At 46.8% G+C, this 19,043-nt stretch overlaps 2 protein-coding genes across 2 annotated transcripts; both read right to left on the bottom strand.

Annotated features, from left to right (window-relative positions):
- Positions 1–4: 4 nt before the first annotated feature.
- NT5C (5', 3'-nucleotidase, cytosolic) lies at positions 5–1,872 on the bottom strand. Its single transcript, XM_043905593.1, has 5 exons — positions 1,574–1,872; positions 1,059–1,159; positions 919–979; positions 460–574; positions 5–348 (listed from the first exon to the last, which is right to left on the bottom strand). The coding sequence occupies exons 1-5, from the start codon at positions 1,763–1,765 to the stop codon at positions 167–169; spliced, it is 651 nt and encodes a 216-aa protein (XP_043761528.1). The 5' UTR covers positions 1,766–1,872; the 3' UTR covers positions 5–166.
- Positions 1,873–4,298: 2,426 nt separating this feature from the next.
- Positions 4,299–18,690, bottom strand: JPT1 (Jupiter microtubule associated homolog 1). The gene is made up of 5 exons (XM_043905607.1): positions 18,498–18,690; positions 12,282–12,424; positions 11,849–11,946; positions 10,482–10,500; positions 4,299–5,327 (listed from the first exon to the last, which is right to left on the bottom strand). The coding sequence occupies exons 1-5, from the start codon at positions 18,551–18,553 to the stop codon at positions 5,179–5,181; spliced, it is 465 nt and encodes a 154-aa protein (XP_043761542.1). The 5' UTR covers positions 18,554–18,690; the 3' UTR covers positions 4,299–5,178.
- Between the last annotated feature and the right edge of the window lie 353 nt (positions 18,691–19,043).

Below are 19,043 nucleotides of genomic sequence, written 5' to 3'. Positions count from 1 at the left end.
GCAGTGAGCCGAAGCGTTTTATTTAAAAGGTGCCTGTTCTCCCAGCGCATTTCGGCCGGCTGTCCTGGGAGGTTCGAGGCGGCCGGTGCTGTGCTGCGTGGGGACTCGGTTCTGCCCGACTTCCCTGTCCGTCTGCCTCGCCCTCCTCCAGCCGCTGTCGGCAGCCTCATTGCTGGGGCAGCCCCAGGCCGTCGGGGTCCAGCGGCAGGGCTCCCCGCTTGCTGTCTATAATCTCCCTCCAGTTGTCGCTCCAGGAGCGCAGCCGTCTCCGAGGCGGGGGCAGGGCCAGGTGCTGGTTGTGGCAGCAGGTGAACAAGATGTGCTCCCAGCTGGGGGTCTCCTCTTGGCCTGGACGGGGAGGCAGGGAACCCGCAGTCCCTAATCTGGTTATCTGTACTCCCTCCCCCTAATCCCAGCAGGCCAGATGCCTGGAGGTGGCTAAGGAGAAAGGCTCCCCACCTTGAATGACCTCCTTGTCATCAATGAGTATGTCCCCCGAGACCACGGTCTTGTCCCTCGTCACGATAATACGCTCCACAAACTGGGGTCCCAGGTGCTTCTCCACCCAGCGGTACTGTGAGGTGGGCACAGGGTCAGTAGGGCAAGGTGGGCCCCTGAACTCAGGGCCAGTGGGTGTGAGGGAGGGTCTACAGCTTGTGAGAGATAGCCCCTCCACTCCTCCCCCCCAACTTTCTGTGTTTCTGTTGGGGTGTTGGGGTTTTTTTTTTTTTTTTTTTTTGGCTGGGCCATGCAGCATGCGGGATCTCAGTTGCTGACCAGGGATTGGACCTGTGCCCCCTTGCATTGGGAGCACAGAATCTTAACCTCTGAACTGCCAGGGAAGTCCCCCATGGTTTCTTTTTAAAAATCAGAGCTTAGGAATCTAAGTTTGCCCCTGGAGCGCTGGGGCAGCCGCACCTTCTCCGCCACACAGTGGTCGTACTTCATCAGAGGACTGGTGCAGATGAAGACCTGGGTGCTGCAGGGAGGGCGCACGATTAGACGGGGTGGTGCCTGCCCCTGCCCCCCAGCCCCCACTCCCTGCCGCCCTTCCTCACTCCTGCATGTCATTCATCTCCCGCATGGCTGCCAAGGCTCCAGGGATGGGCTCCAAGTCTAGGAAAAAGCCTGGGGCTTCATACACACTGGCCACTTTGTCCTGAAAGACAGCGTTCCCGTCCTGGCTCTGCTCGCAGCAGACCTCCCCCCCCCCCCCACACACACACAGCCCCCCCACCACACACACACAGCCCCCCCCCCCCCCACACACACACACAGCGAGGACTCTCAAAGGTGAGGTTCCTGGGGGGCTTTCGTCCCCAGATGAGAGTCCCGGGTGAAGGATTTTGTTTAGCGGTAAGGAAACACCCCCAACCCCCAGACTGTCTAGTCCCAAGTGAAGTGTGATTCTGAAGTGAGAGCTTTGTTCATTTTAAACAGGAAGGTGTCGACATGAAGCAGACAGTCCTGACCCAGGGGAGAGGCTCCCGGTCCCCGGATGTCCTGTGGGGTCGGGGCTCCCCGCTCCCGGGGCGGCCTCACGCCGCACCCCTTCCATCCACCCGCTCCCTACCGCCAGGTCGGGGCGCAGCGCCCGGTACTGCTCGCGCGCTAGGAAGCCGCGGCGCTCCTCCAGCGGCACGTACGGCTCCCCGGGGAACCGTTGGAGGAAGCCCCGCAGCAGGCCGGCCTCGAAGTCCGCCAGCACGCAGTCCATGTCCACCAGCACTCGCACAGATCGCGCGCGCCGCGCCGGCATCCCCATCGCCAGCGCCGCGAGGCAGGCGACCCGAGGGAAACGTGGAACCGGCCCCGGGAGCTCGCGGAGCCGGGCGCGGGAACGGCTACTTCCGGAGCCGCGGCGGGCGGGGCCGGGCCGGGCCGGGCTGATTTGCATGGGCGCCCGGGTGCCCCGCCCGCGGGAGCCCCTGGCCTTCCGCAGCGCCCCCGACGGGGCGTGGCGGTGCCCGCGCCACACCTCTGGTCTGAGGGTACGCCTGCGTGGACATCAGCCGCCCTCCGCTCCAGCAGACGCCTTCGCTCACCCCGAACGTGACTGGGCCAGACCTTCCGGGGGTCCCCTGGACTGTCCTGAATACTGGGGAGCGTCGTCTTAAACCTGTGGGCCGGCTCCGACCTTCTCAGAACCCACACCTGCTCACCCCGCGGGGACAGAAGGAGAGCTGCCTCCCGCTGCGTCAAGGCAGCACCAACCCAAGGCCCGAACCTCGGGGACCCCCAGGAGCTGAAGTGAGTGAATCTGAAGACAACAGGTTCTGCTGAAGTGAGTGAATCTGAAGACAACAGGCTCTTGCGAGTACAGCTCCTCAGAGATGAATTCACAAACCAGAGTTGGCTTGAAACATGGGAGCATCTACTTCAAACCTCCTGTTCTACCTGCAAGAGGCGATTTTCCACCAGGCTCAGGTAATCGGGACCATCCTTTCTGTGGAACTGACTTTTCTCTAGAATCCTCCTCAGTTATATCCTCTAAGAAAATGCTGGTCATGGCTAACTTTTGTTGACTCAACTTTTTGTAGATTTCATGTAATTTCCTGAATACAAGTAAATATGCTGTGCTTAGTCTGTCGAGTCCGACTCTTTGTGACCCCATGGACGGTAGCCCGCCAGGCTCTTCTGTCCGTGGGGGTTTTCCAGGCAAGAATACTGGAGTGAGTTGCCATGCCCTCCTCCAGGACATCTTCCCAACCCAGGATCAAACCCAGGTCTCCCGCATTGCAGGTGGATTCTTCACCATCCGAGCCCCCAGGGAAGCTCACATGTAAATATATTTACTACAAACTAGATTCAGATTTGAGTGACTGACCCATCTTCCTGTCGTTCCCCACCTGAACACCCCTCCCCTTCCTCATGCTTCTGTTCCATTGGGTTCTAAACACCCCAGTACTTCTAAATGGAACAGAAGCAAGAGGAAGGGAAGCCTGGTGATCTAATTTTAAAAATTAGCAATAAATACCAAGCCACTTAAGTCACATAACTGTGTAAAAAGTTGAGACTGTCATCAACATGCTGACTCTTCTGCCATCATCATTTTAAGTTCAACTTCACTTTCTAAACCATAAGCTTTCTAAGTGGGAAAATTCAACACCCTTAGCAAACATGTTCATGAAGAATTTTAAACATCTGCAATGGTACCAAAAAGACTGACAGAAGTCCCTCACAACACTTTTGGACTAGGCACTTACCTTCATAGCACAGAGAACTAAAGCCAAGTTCCAGTTACGACACCAATCAGGGAGCTGTCTTTCCCAGGTCTGTCTAGTTACTGAGAGAAGGGTGCAGGCTCCCTGCCTCTTTAGTTGCAGGAAACCTTAACTCAGGTTATTTCTAGGATTAATCTGTTTCAGTGAAACTGGAAACACTGTATACCACAGCTGTCCGTTTTGCAAAATAATGAGGAAAAACAACACCCCCATAACCTATGATTACCCTTTCTCTTCCCAAAGAGATGCTTATTGAGTCAAATGAGCTGGTGGTTACACACCAGGCCTAAGTCATTTCAACCATGGTGGGAGGTGGTTAAAGGTGACCTGTTTCAAGTCTTTTTTTTTTTTTTTTACTTTTTGGCCACACCCCTAGGATCTTAGTTCCCCAACCAGTGCCCCCTTGAAAGCGTGGAGTCTTAGCCACTGGGCTACCAACGAAGTCCCCAAAAGTCTTAAAGTTAGCAATCGAGCTTCCAAATGACAAACCCAAGGAACGCTGCTGATTAGCAGCACAAAAAGGTAGACCAAAAAGGCCGTTGGACAGGGCCCAGTTTGGACGTTTAATACCTCGATCTGGAACTTGCTCCCTAGAATCCAGTGTGCTTCCTCCAATCTCCTGTATCACTTGACAGGACTCAGATGACCTTGTCCCCTTCTGGCTACATGTCCCTTCTTTTCTTTGGAGACCTCTTTGATCACCCACCATCGAGAGGCATCCTGTAGGCATGAGGTAACTTAAAATTTTAATATCATATCACCCAGCAAAGGAGGGTAAGTGGTAGAAGAGTCCAAAGTGTATTGGCTAATAATTGTTCTGGAAGCCAGTTATCTGTATTACTCCTGTCTTTTACTACCAGATGTCAGTTCATTTTGGCATTCTGAACTCACAATGACTTTAAACCTGTTTTCTTTAGAGAGAAGCCCACTTCGCTCTAGGCCTTCCTTAAGTCTGTTTTAATTCGAAGGGCTCATCAAATCATTGGCTAGCAGGGTTGTTAGTAACAAAGAAAGAAGCAACTAAGCAGGTAGAATTGCTGAAACAATCTCAAAAAGACGACACAGGACACAGTGTTTCAAAATTTGTACATCGTTTACTTTAAGCAACAGTCCAGGATTGTGAAGTACAACACACAGGTTAAGGATGAGACTTTCGTTTCATGGTCAAGCACCAGCATCATGCACACAGCTTCAAGTTATCTAAGAAGAGCGCTGCCCTCAGGGGGTCCCTTCCCCACGAAGACCCCGCCCCTGCTTCACCACCTGGAATTCATCCATCTGAGTGAACATCGAAGCCTTCCTCTGCGTGGGAGCAGCAGGCTTTGCTCAGCCAGTCATGTTAAGTATCTGGCTTAAATATATCTTAAGGTTCAGAAATAAAAGGCAATTTTTTGTTTTACTTTTTTTTTTTGCTTTGCAGGCGGCAAGGCAGAGGGCACAGGCCTTTTATCGCCCCATGTGGCACAGGAGGATGCTTTTAGCAAAGGGCACCGACCAGTTAGGGCCACAGCAGGTAGGTTCGGCATCAAGACGACCTTGTTTGGGGCCTGAAGGGACGGCGCCTGTGGGCTGTTTACTGGTCTGTCCGATCCAGGCTTGGTAAACCCAAGTAAAGCTGACCAAAAAAGGGTTTTAAAAACCTCAGTACAAAAGATCCTCTAACACATTTGAAACCAAATTGTTTGTTCTTAAAAACACGGTACTAAGTGTCACAAAGCTTTCCCTCCAATCTACTACTAGAAAACACTCATGCCAAGGCCTACAGACCCAGAGGAATCAGGACAGACAGAGAACCTGTTCTTCCAAAAAATAAAAATAAAAAGACAGCAGTACATAAAGTGCTTCTTTTTTAATGAAACAAATCCAAAAGATGTACAGTCAGGCTCAAGTTGTGCAGTTCACAAGCATGGAAAAAAACAAAGAAATAAAATGACAGAGTTCCGGGCAGACAGAGCTAACCCAGGACGAGGCTGGACTTGCCGCCAGGGGGGTTTCTCCGGGACGGCACAGGCGCCGGCGCCACGGGGCTGGGCACAGGGGCGGCGGGCACAGGCTTCTCCTCGCTCTGCCCCAGGCTGGCCTGCAGGTCTGTGTCCACGTTTTCTAGGAAAACAGAATGAAGTTAAGACTAGTAACTATTCGCAGTGAAGATGACCGAGTCTAAGTTTTTTGGGGGGGCTTTTTGGAGGGTGGGTCAAACCACGCCTAGAGCTATAAAGAAAAAAACAATTAGCACGTGGCCACTACCCAGAACCGGCCACTGTGAGTGTTCTGCCATATGTCCCCAGGTCTTTCTCTGTGTACGTTCTTTTCTAAATTACATAAATATATGGCGACTTAAATATTTTAAATGAGAACAGCGCAGGTAAGCTCTAGGCCCCTGACCACCGCTCCACTTCTGGGTGGGTCTGCCCTCCCTATTCCCAGAGGCCCTACTACGAGTTGTGTGCATTCCTCTAGCCCATTTATTTTATGTAAGCTTTGTGTATTTTATTTCCAGCATATCACAGACAATCTTGTTTTTATTGTATTTAACATAATCGATATCAACTTGTAACTTTTGGAAATTTACCCCCACTTATACACATGGTCAGGTGCTTCCCTGCTGGCTCAGTGGTAAAGAACGCACCTGCAATGCAGGAGACTCAGGTTCAGTGCCTGGGGCGGGAAGATCCCCTGGAGGAGGACATGGCAACCTACTTCACTCCAGTAATCTTGTCCAAGAAATCCCATGGACAGAGGAGCCTGGGGGGCTAGTCTATGGGGTCACAAAAGAGTCAGACACGACTGAGCAACTAAATCACACACACATGGTCGTATTTCATCTTGCTTAATTCATTGCTTTCCAGTATATATACAGTATATATGATTAATCCTCTACTTGAACTGTGGTGTTGGAGAAGACTCTTGAGAGTCCCTTGGACTGCAAGGAGATCCAACCAGTCCATCCTAAAGGAGATTAGTCCTGGGTATTCACTGGAAGGACCGATGTTGAAGCTGAAACTCCAATACTCTGGCCACCTCATGCGAAGAGTTGACTCACTGGAAAAGACCCTGATGCTGGGAGGGATTGGGGGCAGGAGGAGAAGGGGACGACAGAGGATGAGATGGCTGGATGGCATCACCGACTCGATGGCCATGAGTTTGAGTAGTCTCTGGGAGTTGGTGATGGACAGGGAGGACTGGTGTGCTGAGATTCATGGGGTTGCAAAGAGTTGGATGCAACTGAGCAACTGAACTGACAGCCAAAAAGTAAAACCAATCTGACCATTCTGAAACTGTAATGTGTATACTCTGGAACATGGGCCCAGGGGGACACGCGCTGTCGTCTTCAGTGTGAAGAAAGACTAGGCACCTCCTTCCACAGTGGCGGTACAGGTCCACTCTACGCCCACGTCGGAGCATCCTCTCCTCACATCTGTCCACTTCCCCCACTTGATAACCACCTCAGCTTAATATCTGCCTAAGTGATGGGTGAAAAAATATTATTTAATTCTGTCATGTGTTAACGTTTCCATGATTAACGAGTGAGGCTGACTTTTTTTTGAGGCTGACTTTTTAAAAACCATATAATATCCAGCTGTACAGACATTTATTAAAGACTCCACCCCCACCCACTGATGGTCAATTATCTTAATCCAGTTACTCCCATCATATCTACCCTGCCCTTTCCTCATTAAAGTCTTAAGAACCAGTGTTATTATCATCCAATGTCCTAGATACTGCTTGACTGATTCCCAGATTGACTTGTGAAATTCTCAACCAGCATATAGGAATCCTTAACCAAGTTGTTGCCACTGATTCAAATTCAAGAGTAATTGCAGAAGAAAAAAATGCATTATTTTCTGCAAAAGGTAATTTTTATGAAGAGTTTAATAGTTTAAGGTATATCAGACTAATTATTAATAATAGTAATAAAGGCCAGGTCTCTTCATTTCAGTGTTAAATCTTAAATTCTGTTGCATATCCTAACACCTACCTTGCAATAATCACACAGAGGCACTTTTAGTATAAAAAAACTAAGATATTTATAAGACTTGGAAGAAAAACTACCTTAAGGTTTAAAGACATTCCCTCCTAGTTTAGAAGTTTCAAAACCCTGGAAGCAGGGAAGCAGAAATACTGGTTATGAAATATGCTATGTAAGAACTTCACATGCACTCATATTAGACACCAATGCAAAGTACTAACTCCAAAAAAATTACTCATAAAAAAAAAAGTTCCTCATAAGACTAAACATTAAAGGTCCACATTGCTAAAACCACTTGTACTGTGTTCATTCAGCCGACTGAAACAGAGAAGTTCAAGGAGGAAGTCTTAGATCAGAAACATAACATCTCAGAAATATGCTACTGCTGCTTTAAACATTTCATTTCATGAATTTTTGGACTGTCCGATAGAACTGACTTCTAAGGCATATAATGTTCTATACTATTCAACTACAGGTAAAAATGTAGTACGTGCTTTCCAAGATGACGGCACTCAGTTATGAAACAAAGCTTGGCGAGAAAGGGTTACCCCTCAGCTTCCTGTTGCACAAGAACAGGACCAAATGCATCAAGACAAAGGCCCCAAGTCCTCCGACAAGTGCCCTTAAATAACCTAGGGAAGTGTGTCCACTTTACTGCAGATACAAACAAAACCCAAGAGCCCACATTTTAAAGCCATCCAAGATAGACGAACACAGACCATGACCTCAGCCTGAACCAGAGTATCAATCCAAGCTGTTTCATTTCTGCTACGAGGACACGGCCTCGCCACTGGCCAGGATCTAACTGAACTCTCCACCATCTGGGCCAACCAGCTGAGGAACACTTCAGACGGACACAAACGTTACCCTGCATGGTAGTTTATTTCCATAAAGTGATTTTTAGATAAACAATCTCATTCCTACCAATCTCATGTTTGCCTTTATCATTATGAACGGAGTTGCTCTGTCTTTCACAACCGGGCAACAACAAGCCAAAAGAGAAAAAGGGGAGGGGAAAAAGCACCTATGGAGACTACACGACCGCAGGCCGTAACCTAAATGCTCATTTGTCCAGTCAGAAATACTCTGGCCAGAGAAGATGGACGGTGGCTTGTTACTTCCTTGAGTCTGTGATAAGTACAGGAATTGAGAGTAAAGCCTTGAGAAACTTTTATGGGACTTGACAGAACTTTGTCTACTGAATCCAGTAATTTAAAGGATGTTTTTGTTTTTTTAAACAAAATTATGGCTTCTGCCATAATATACATCCTATATACTCTTTACTTGTCTGTCTTTCTCTGGCACACCAGTAAGGTAACTGATCAGACACCAATGTCAGAAGAGAGAAAAAAACAACTCATCTAAGGATCACAAAATTAGAACCTCTAGAAAACACAACACACTTGCCCAAAGGCAAGTAAGGACTTCTTTCTGCCCAAGCTTCCTGGACGTTCTCCCTCTTTCTTCAAGATTTCCGAAGTCCTCAGTATAGACAATCCTGTGTTTAATTATCCAAAAGATGAAGGCAGTATATCCAAGCAAGATCCGCTTTATTTAACTGAGCAGAACTGGTTGGCTTTGCAGTGAAGCTGCTGACAGAACTGGGGTAGACTTTTACTCACCAGACATGGTCTGAATCGTCATGCCCCTTTGTCATTTTATGACAGACGAGCAAAAAGTAGCAGCATTCAGGAGCGGAGAATAATCAGGTGCCAAACTGACGATCGTTTAAAAAACACAAAAAGGAAGGACTTGTCATGTTGTGAATGTAGTACTTGTGCTACTCACCTGAAGGACGCATATCACTGAGCTGGGGGTTGGGGGGAGAATTTTTTCTTTTTTTCAGTTACAGCACAAGAGTTTTATTCGGCAAAGAATAGTATACCCTCGAGACGTGAAGGCGGGCCGACCCCAAAGGACAGGCTAAGAGAATTAATTATCAGCAGGACAAATGACATATACTTTCGTAACTTCAGGCTGTCACATACTGCTCTGGGCTCCCCAAATTTGTAATTCTCTTCATTGATCAAAATTAGTGAATAAAGATTAGCTGCCTCGTGGGCCTCCTGGTGGCTCAGTGGTAAAGAGGAGACCAGGGTTTGATCCCTGGTCAGGGAAGATCCGGCACGATGTTGACCAACTAAGCCCGTACGCCGCAACTATTGAGCCTGTGCTCCAAAACAAGAGAAGCCACCACAATGAGCCTGATCACCGCAACTACACAACAGCCACTGCTCGCTGAAACTAGACAAAAACCTATGCAGCCACCAAGGCCCAGCATAGCCAAAAATAAATAAGTAAAATTGTATTTTTTAAAAAAGATTAACTTGCTTGTTATTATTCTTGTGAAATAAGGTCTGACATTGGAAGTATTTCTGAATACAAAAATCAGCGGAATCAAAAAGTCTAGAATTTTTTTTTTTTAACCTCCAGAACAGTCTTTTTAAATGGAACAAGCTAGATAGAAACAAAAACTAATACACCTTCAGTCCAGTGAGAACACAATCTGTCCGCGGAGCGAAAACCCAGGTAGAGTTCACAACGGTTCAGAAGATTCTCCTCCCCTCATGCCCAGAGAGACAACAAGACAACCAAACAGGAATTTCTATTTTCCTGGAAGACTGACTCGCCAAATGTAATGGCAGAAAAAAGCCTTGAGGAAGCGGCTTCGTCCCAGGCCGGCTGCGTGTCTCCAGGTCAATTTGAACCTGATGGCTGCAGGGCAAACAACGCGTAAACCTCACATCACATGCACCGGCAATTCTCTGGCACTTGTTAAAGAAGTGCCAATAAATAGTTCAAAGATTTTAAATAATTAAATGATTACAGCTCTTTTCCACTTATAATTTGACGATGTGGGTGCTAACTGAAAATTTACACCTGCCCGCTAAAGTCATCATTCACAAGATCACAGGGTTACCGGTGTCTTGCTGAGTAAGCACTTCAGTAGAAAATCAAACTGTAAATTTAATGCTGAGGTCTGAGCTTGAGATGCCAGAGACGGTTACTAAGAAGCTCTCACTGAGTGTAACAAATACCAACCTGACTGACATCCGTCTGTTCTGAAAGTTTTAGGAGGTTTCCAGCCTTGTTCTCGCTGCCGGCCGTGCTTGCTAGCTTCCATTTTGCTTTCCTCTCCCCTTAGAGGATGGACACGGGCACCTGGGGCTCAGCCAGGTTCACTCTCCAGCTAGCGTCTTTCCCCAGGACATGACTTGAGTCAAAATTCAATCTATTCTAACATTTACAGAACCAGAAATTGGCATACTTTTTTCAGACATACTCACCATGAATGTCACCTTCTCCCTGGAAAAGAAAAAAGTTAAAAAACTTTACTTCAGATTTTAATTTGGCCACATACAAATAAAACAATCATAGTTCAGAGAAGTTACTGTCTGTCTGAAGATAGATGTCAAATTTTGTTTTAATGTAGTCAAGTTCAAGGTCAAGGTGCCCTTTACAATAAGCAGCCTCTATTCAACTTGGAACAATGCTACACAAAAATGCTATTGGACAAATTGCCCCAGTGCCAGTAACATGGTCAAAACACCAAAAAGCCTTCACACTGACAGTGATGACCTCATATCAGAACTTCAGAGGAGCTTTTATCAGAATGGGAAACTGGTAAACCTATCTTTCCACCCCCTTTCCTTTCTTTCTAATCTAGCTGTTGAAGGGCCTTCATCAATTCCAAAGCCCTTCTACCGGTCTCCCCACTTTCAGGCGGCTCTTGTCTCCGTGTGCCCCAAGGCCCCCGCTTGGGGACATCCCACAGGCTTTCCAGACATATGCGTGGGGCCTAGGGGCCGTGCTCACCTGCAGACAACCGATGGTAACACCATGCTATAGCCTCCTGCAGCTTAGCTCAAAACAACCGGCAATATTTGCCAACAACTGAAACAACCTTGAGCTCAGCTATGCCACTATGTGTGAGAGACACACGAAGTGCGAGTGATCCGGTTTCAAAAATCAATACTGAAGGATAAAGACTAGCCCAGCTGGTGGCAGAGACACATGAATAGACCAAGGTCACATGAACTCATCTTTCTGATCTACTCTATCAATCTTCCATCACCAGTACAGCCAGTCCCTTTCCTAATTACCTCTCTATATAATAAAACTCCAGTGGATAAAAACCTAGTGGGAGAAAAAGTTCAGGGATGACTGGATAAATAATTTAATAGAGGCTCTTTGCCCTGGGTATTAACTCCAGGGACTGAGATCATAAGCAAAGCCTTTAGGGAGTTAGGACAGACAGATGCCCTTTGAGAAACTGTTGCAAGAGTGATACTGATGATGATGGATGGGAAAGATTCATGGAAGTTACAGGAAAGTGATGACTAAGAACGATGCTTATGCCCCTGTCAGTGACCTCCTCCTTACCCCTGCCCCACCGCCCCACCCCTCTCCATTTATGCTATTTTCTCTTTACTCTGTATTTCTATTTACTAATACTGCATTTTTTGATGTTATAGTAAAAATTCAATAAAAATTTAGTGGTTAAGTGCAAAAAAAAAACCCAAAAACAAGCCCCGAAATTCCAATGGCAAGTCTTAGTACAGTGGAGGAAGGGCGGGAGGCGGTGTGAGAATTTCATTTCTAAAGGGCATAAACCTCAAAAAGCCTGTCTCTCCCCCTATATTGTTGCACTGACCTTCAGATCTAAGAAGTCTCCAGAGTTCGCTTCAGAAGAATTCCTTCTCTGGGGTCCAGATGACTCAGAATCTTCCCTGCCCCCACTAGACTTGGCACCTGAATCAAAATATACTTTCAGGAGGAATACCAGGGAAAGACCTAAAGCAAGCCACTGTTTAATGAGTTCACGTCACATGACAACATGAGCCAACAGTGTTAGGGCGTGGCGGGTAATAAAAATGCCTCAGAGGGGCCACATGAGCCAGCCTGATGGCTCTCCTTGTTGTTAGCCACCACACCGACTCCCAGGGTCTCCCCTGTCTTAGCCCTCCATCTCTCCTCCCGTGACACGCTTTAATCGTTTCCCATGATTAAGCTAGATGTTACTCAGCAGCACAAAACCAGCTGCGGTGGTCCTGCTGGGCCCACCCCTGACCAGAGACTAGCAGTACCTGCCGACTTAGCCCAGGAAGGGGGGTTTTCCTCAGGCGTCCCGAAGATGCTGGAGGCCATCTTGTTCCTCCTCACGGGTTGTTCTGTTGGTTCATCAAAACCCAACGAAAAATTGGATCCACCGCCGGGAGGCCGCAAAACCCTAGAAATGATGGCGAAATGTCAGTTTCAGATCAGATCAAGACGTTTCCTGGTACGTGTTTTCAAACACCTTTCATTTTAGTTCCCCCGCCCATTCATTCCACACATACACACACACACCCTGACAAAAGAGAACTGTTAATGGGAAAATTACTAATTGATTCCAATGTGGTATAAATTCAACGATGGACCGCACCAGGCAGCTGAAACAGTCCGAAAGCACCAACAGCAGGCTGGACGGCATCCCCTTTTAGGAAAAGGCCAGAGCCTAATGGAGCCTGTCTGTTGGGCTCAGCTGGACACATTCGCAAATTAGTTTAGAAGCACATCTTGTTATTTATTTAAAAAAAAAAAAAAAAGCTTCCATTTTTATTTCCAACAAAAAATTTTAAATGGAAGAGTACACATGTAAAAATAAACTTGACCAATTTAGAAGCCCAAGGAAAGCTCGTAATCGTCTCTCCCATCTCAGCATCATTCACAAGCCCTGTTTATTATACACGCGTACCTCGCTATTCTCACTAACCATCGTGTGTGACCAGTCACAAGGAGACAGTCAATCAAGAGTTAAGTGTAGGACTCCGTGACATGCTCTACACCCATGAACCTTTAGACACCATCTATAGCTCTTGTGGTTGACAAGGAAATATGGCACTCTCCCATTTCCAGATCTTCCGGTCACAGGTTGACCGATTTGTCCCCTCCTTGAAAAAACTCAATTTAATTTGTCCTGTCGCTACTCAAAACAGAAAATGGAGATGGTTTCATGGGAAGATGTGCTAACTACAGATTCAGTTCCTTTATGGTGATGGGAGTGGTCTATTTTTCTGTTTCTTAAGTCATTTTGAGTAAGAAACATTTCTCTAGGAAGATGTCCATTTCATTCAAGTTTCCAGATAAATCCAGTTGTCATTTGTAAACTCAGCTCCTTATATTTGAAAGGAAAGGGAAAATTAAACACTTTAGGCATAAATTCTCTTCTAAGTACCCCTCCAGAGGCATCCCCAAGTTGTGATTTTTGTTTCATTCTAAATATTTTCTCATTTCCATTATTTTCTTCTTTGACCCATAAATTATTTAAAAGTACATTTGTAAATTTGCAAACATAGCTCTTTCTGGTCTGATTTCCAGCTTTTCTTTATAATACAGACGGGGTCTGTGTGACATGTTCCTTTGAAATGTGATGTGTTTTATGGCTTCATTTTATAAATCTTCTGTATCTGCTTGAAAGGAACATATACTTGCCAGTGTTCTATATGTATACTAGATAAAGCCTATTAATTGAGTTGTTCAAAATCTACTGATTTTCTTTTTTGGCTGCGCCACATGGCATATGGGATCCTAGTTCCCACCAGAGATCAAACCCGCAGCCCCCCACACACACTGGAAGCACAGAATCCCAACCACTAGACCACCAAGGAAGTCCCATCAAATCTACTAATTTTAAAATATGTTTTATCAATTACTGAGATTCTGTTACCAACTTCTACAATGGGGGTTTTGTCAACTTCTCCTCAGGATTCTGTCAAGATAAGAGCTCTCTCTCAAAAAGACCACCACTGGAGTATTTTATTTAGTTCAGTAGGGAGAACTGTGATGGATTAACTGGCCAGTCATTTTGATTAAAGGAACAAACCAAATATATATTCCTAAGTCACTTCATTTACCACAATAAATTCCAGCTACGTCAAATATTTAAATTTAAAGCCTAAGACAAAAATATTGGAAGAAAACACGTACAAATATGGTTCTAGTCATGAAGGCTTTCCTTCTAAGCACAAGATGAAAGCCAGAAACCATGAAAAATGGACAGATTAAACTTGGCAAAAATACACATATTTGACAAAGGATAATAGAATTGCTTTTAAAATAATTAAAAGAATCATGAGAGAAATTAAAATGGACAAACGGTACTAACAGACAATTAAAAAATATGGACAGTCTCTAAACATTAAAAATTCAAATTCACAAGCAAGTAAATGAAACCTAAAAGAATATATTTTTTGTTTATTAGCTTGGTAAAGATGAAAAAAAAATGCCAATTTCTGGTGTGAATTAAAGTGTGAGAATATAAATTTGCACAAACTTTCTACAGACCATTTTGATAAAATGTATCAAGTGTTTAAATTTGCATCTTCCGTGAACCAGGGAGGGGGTTCTACTTCCCTAAGTTTTCCTAAGTAGATAAGCAGACATATGTACAAGCAAACTTGCAGACGCAGGCCTGGTTAGGCCTAAGCAGACAGAAGCAAACTGCTCGGACTTCCCCTCTCAACTGTATCTAGTTCTTACCATCTTCTCCAACCCAGTCAGGCCAGATTCTTCCCTGTTCCGTGAACTGTTCTGCCTTATCTCCACCTCAGAATATTTACTCCCATATTTCCTCCTGCCCAGAGCACTTTCCACCCTTTCCTCAGTGACTGCTTCAAAATCCAGCCCATTTCTTAAAACTTCTCCTCCTCCAGGAAGCCCTCCATGACCTTGAGGAATAAGCAGTAGGACGCCGAGAGGAAAGAAAGTTAGATACCCTCTCTTTCTGGTCACCAGTTCTTTCTGTAAAGGACCAAACTAATTATTTTTGGCTTGTGGGTCATTTGGTTTTTTGCAGCTATTCAGCTCCATAACACAGCACAGAGGCAAGCCACAGACAACATGAAAATGAATGAGGGCAGCTATGTTCCAATAAAGCTTTATTTACGGACACAAATTTGATTTTCATGTCATTTTCACAAGTCATGAAAGATACTTCTTCTGGCCTTTTTCAGCCATTTATACAGGTAAAAAGCAGGTGCCAGCTGGACTTGGCTATAGGGTGGTAGTACACTGCGCTCTGCTCTGTCTAGTTCAACAAATAGCCTCATTTTTTAAAAGAACAAAGTCAGGCCCGGAGAAGTTCTAAGTGAACTGCCCAACTTTAGTTAAGTAACAGAGCTGGGGCCAAACCCCAAATCATCCTCCCTGCCTGGCAGGCACATAAAAAGGGCTCAAAGTGAAGTAGGGGGATCACTCCATACCATTTTCTCTTTAAACTACAAACCTATATAGTTGGTGTTCTGATTGCTTTTTGTATTTTCTACACTGAATATATTTCTTATATAGGTCCTCTAGCATCCTTCCCTAAATCTAATATTCATGTCTCTCCATAGTAAAACTCAGTACTCAGTTTACACTAAATTAAAATGTCATTATTATTTTCCAGGGGTGGGGGAAATCCATTGTGTGCTTTTATAACATGTAAAACATTTAAAAGCCCACTGTTTGTAGGTCTCCCATATTAAATATTCACTTAGATTAAATTCATTAAATGAATTAAGAAATCATGTTCAGGTATACCTCTTATAATTTGGGGTCTGCTAATAAAACTGTTTAAATAATAATTAAAGATATGTTACAAATTCTTAATAGTCATTCTCTATGTTAAAGTTGGAAGTGACTAGGCTTTTATCATTTGTACCTCAAATCAACAGACACTTGCAATATTATAATCAAAATTAGCTTCCTTCAGAGACTTCCCTAGCAGTGCAGTGGTTAGGGCTCCAAGCATCCACAGCAGGGGGTGTGGGTTTGATCCCTGGCAGGGGAACGAAGATTCCCCCCCAAAAAACAAAATTAACTTGTTTCACTGTCATCCCCTTCATTCCCCAGAGATTAGAATGATTTTCCTTACTATCATAATTAAATTCTCATGAATTATTTCAGCCAGATGAAAATCTTCAAAACCCTAATAGGCCAGGAATTTTTTTTTTGACCTTAAAAAAGGAAAAAAGACACTACAATCTGATCACCAGCTTAAAAAAGAAAGTCAAAGCTCTGACCGGCCCAACTTTTTAAAGGTCTGTGTCCCTCTTGCAATAGCAGGTTCTACCTACTCCGATGACGTCAGTGTTGTGGAGCCCATTTGTAACAGCGAGACATCCCCAAACAAAGGATCTGGATCATAAGAGAAATTATTCCAATTTTATTTTTTAAGATCCTGCTATTCTTCCTGAACTATGATAACATGATCAGAATTATATATCCGAGACTCAACAAGAATGTGTCCATGAACTGCAGGTAGCAATTTTCAAATAATACTCTATTTCTTTCTTATCTCTTTAAATCCCAGAGTTCCCATATAAGCTTTGCAGATCATTCCCTACTAGACTAAATTTATAATGTGTTTATGGAACCAGGAAACTGTTACTGGAGAAAAGAAGTTTAAGAGAATTAGGTGAGAAGGAAAGGTAGGAAGTAAATAAAAGGACAATGCTACATAGAGTCTTAAGATAACAATATTGGAGGAAAACTGATGACAAAAGGGGGTTAAAACATTTATTTTGCAAAACCAAAAGTCATGTATGTCTCACATTTCAAAGCTACAAATCAAAAAACTAGTGTGAGGATTCATTTCACCTGGTTACTTAAATTCTTTATGAATTCGACACTAAACTGCACTCAACCCCAAAGGATAAAAACCTCTGAATTTTTAATAGAATGCTTGAGTTTTCGCATTCCAATCACTACAGTCTGGCCAGCATAAAGTTGACCTGAGGGCACAAAATGAAAAACCAAGGTTCAGTTTGTTCCAGTGTCCTCCGGAAAAAAAAAATATATATCTCACTGGAAGGATGACAAGAGAAGAGGGAGTGACCAGGGTTTGCATAGGTCTATCTACTCAAGTTCCCCTTCCTCCGAGCAGCACACTGATTTAGTTTTTAAAATCTTTCCTTCTTTTCTACATTTGAAAAGGCAACGAAGGAGTTGAAGAAGAATGTCATTTCCAACACTACCTCCTCGGCCTCACTGCCGAGGCCTGCTTTTTGTCCCCAAGGACTCCAGCCCCTAAGAGACACTGCTCTTCCACGGCTGTCTTCTTAGCCCCACAAAATGGCTCCCTTTGTGCCGCTTGCCCAGGACCCCAAGGCTGCCCACACATGACGGCGGGTCGTGATCAGTGAAGAAGAGAGGCTCCGAAAAAGTGGAATCTAAGCTGCCTCCACGCCTTGGGCAGGATCCCAGAGACGCCTGTGTCCCACCTTTAAGAGCAGCCTGCGTGCAATTAGCCGAGACAATGTGGACATCTTCCACCGCAACCAGAGCCTTCCACCAAGTTAGACAAGGGCTCGGAAGAGAGGCCCTCCCAGTCCACACACCGTGCCCAGGGCCCCCTTGCCTGGCTGCAGTGGCATGAGTGGCCAGAAAGGCCCGGGCTGCGCAGGTGGAGATAGTACGGAAGAGACAATGGATGTCTCGGGCCCCGCCCAAGAACAGGAAACCTTCCCCATCCAGCCCGGGAACCCGGGCCAGAGGTGAACTCATTTGGCAAACGTCAAAGGGCGAAGCGAAAGAGGTGGGATGCGAAGACCGAGGTCCGAAGGTTTGAGCGCAGAAAACCCACTTGGAAGGACACGCTTCCCCTCCCATTCGGAGGTGGGCGCGGGAGGGGAAGGAGCAGGGGTCTTTCCTTTGTTAGCGGAGGGGAGGCACTTGGCGGAGGGTTTATGGTTGGGTCCCGAACGGGGGCTGGGATCGTGATGACCAGCCCCGCCCGAACACAAATGCCACCTGCCAGGCGGACCCAAGTGGGCAGGAGCCCGCCGGACCCGATCGCTGCGGCTGCAGGATCTGACCGCCACGCCGGGCGCGGGGCCACCACCTGCTCCGTGTCTAGAGACACGAGCGCGTGGCCGGGGGTGGGACAATGGGGCCAGATCAAGGTGCCCCGAGGGCTACCCGCACACCTGGGGCCCAAGACCACCGCCCTGGGGGCGAGCCGGCCGCGCCGCAAAAGGCAGAGAGCGAATCCTCTCAGCACGTCCCGACTAACGAAAACCCGCCGCGCGACGAGCGCAAGCGGCCCCGGCCCTTCCCAGCCCCTTGCTTCGGGGGAGGAATGAATGGGAGAGAAGCAGGAATCGGGCGGGGCCGGCGCGTCAGGCTCGCCGGCCGCACAAAGGCGGAGCCGGTGGCCGAGCCCGGCCACTCGGCCGGGCGCGAGCGCAGCGCCCCGGGCACGTTACAGCCAACAACCGGCCACCAGACCCGCCCGGCCCCCTGGGCAGCAACCCTCACGCCCCGGAAACTCCTCGCCTCACCGGGAGCTGTTCCTGCTGTTGGGGTCGACGCCCTTGAAGGTGGTGGTGGTGGTCATGGCGCCGAAGAGCGAGGTAGGCTGGCGCGGAGCAAAGCGCTGCAAGGGTCAGGTCGGAGGGGCGCAGAGAAACTCCCTACCCAAGCGTCGGCGACCGCTGCAGGAGCCTCCGCCGCGGCTTGCCGGCCGGACCACCGCTTTTATAGGGCTCGCAAACCCCCGCCCCCACCCCGGCGGCATTGGCCGATTCAAATGAACCTGTTCACTCCTATTGGCTCCCTGGAGTGCCAAGCATCCTGCGGCATCACGACGGGCTGAGACGGGCCCTGCTCAGCTTAAACCCGCCCCCTTCCTGATCAGGGAAGGTCTGGGGACGTTTCCCCTCCCCCACCCCCAAATCTCGGAGATGATTGGACAAGACAAACCTGTCCCGCGCTCCGTACAAGTTGTGCTCGCTGTCACTTAAAAGTTACCTTGATAGAAGGAAAAGCTCGATCTGGGCTAGTTGGAAATCGCAAGGTGAGGATAGGTTTATCTACCGTTCATTTAT

The sequence above is a fragment of the Cervus elaphus genome, chromosome 5 (assembly GCF_910594005.1).
Source record: "Cervus elaphus chromosome 5, mCerEla1.1, whole genome shotgun sequence".
NCBI lineage: Eukaryota > Metazoa > Chordata > Mammalia > Artiodactyla > Cervidae > Cervus > Cervus elaphus.
This window is presented reverse-complemented; position numbering and strand designations above follow the sequence as displayed.

Bases quoted from the DNA above. Each gene is read 5' to 3' on its own strand.
- NT5C (XM_043905593.1), bottom strand. From the start codon at position 1,765: ATGGGGATGCCGGCGCGGCGCGCGCGATCTGTGCGAGTGCTGGTGGAC. The intron at 1,160-1,573 runs GTAGGGAGCGGG...GCTGTCTTTCAG, and splicing joins CGCTGCGCCCCGACCTGGCG to GACAAAGTGGCCAGTGTGTA. The intron at 980-1,058 runs GTGAGGAAGGGC...CCCTCCCTGCAG, and splicing joins GAGATGAATGACATGCAGGA to CACCCAGGTCTTCATCTGCA.
- JPT1 (XM_043905607.1), bottom strand. From the start codon at position 18,553: ATGACCACCACCACCACCTTCAAGGGCGTCGACCCCAACAGCAGGAAC. The intron at 12,425-18,497 runs GTGAGGCGAGGA...CATCATTTCTAG, and splicing joins AACAGCAGGAACAGCTCCCG to GGTTTTGCGGCCTCCCGGCG. The intron at 11,947-12,281 runs GTACTGCTAGTC...ATTTTGATTCAG, and splicing joins TTCCTGGGCTAAGTCGGCAG to GTGCCAAGTCTAGTGGGGGC.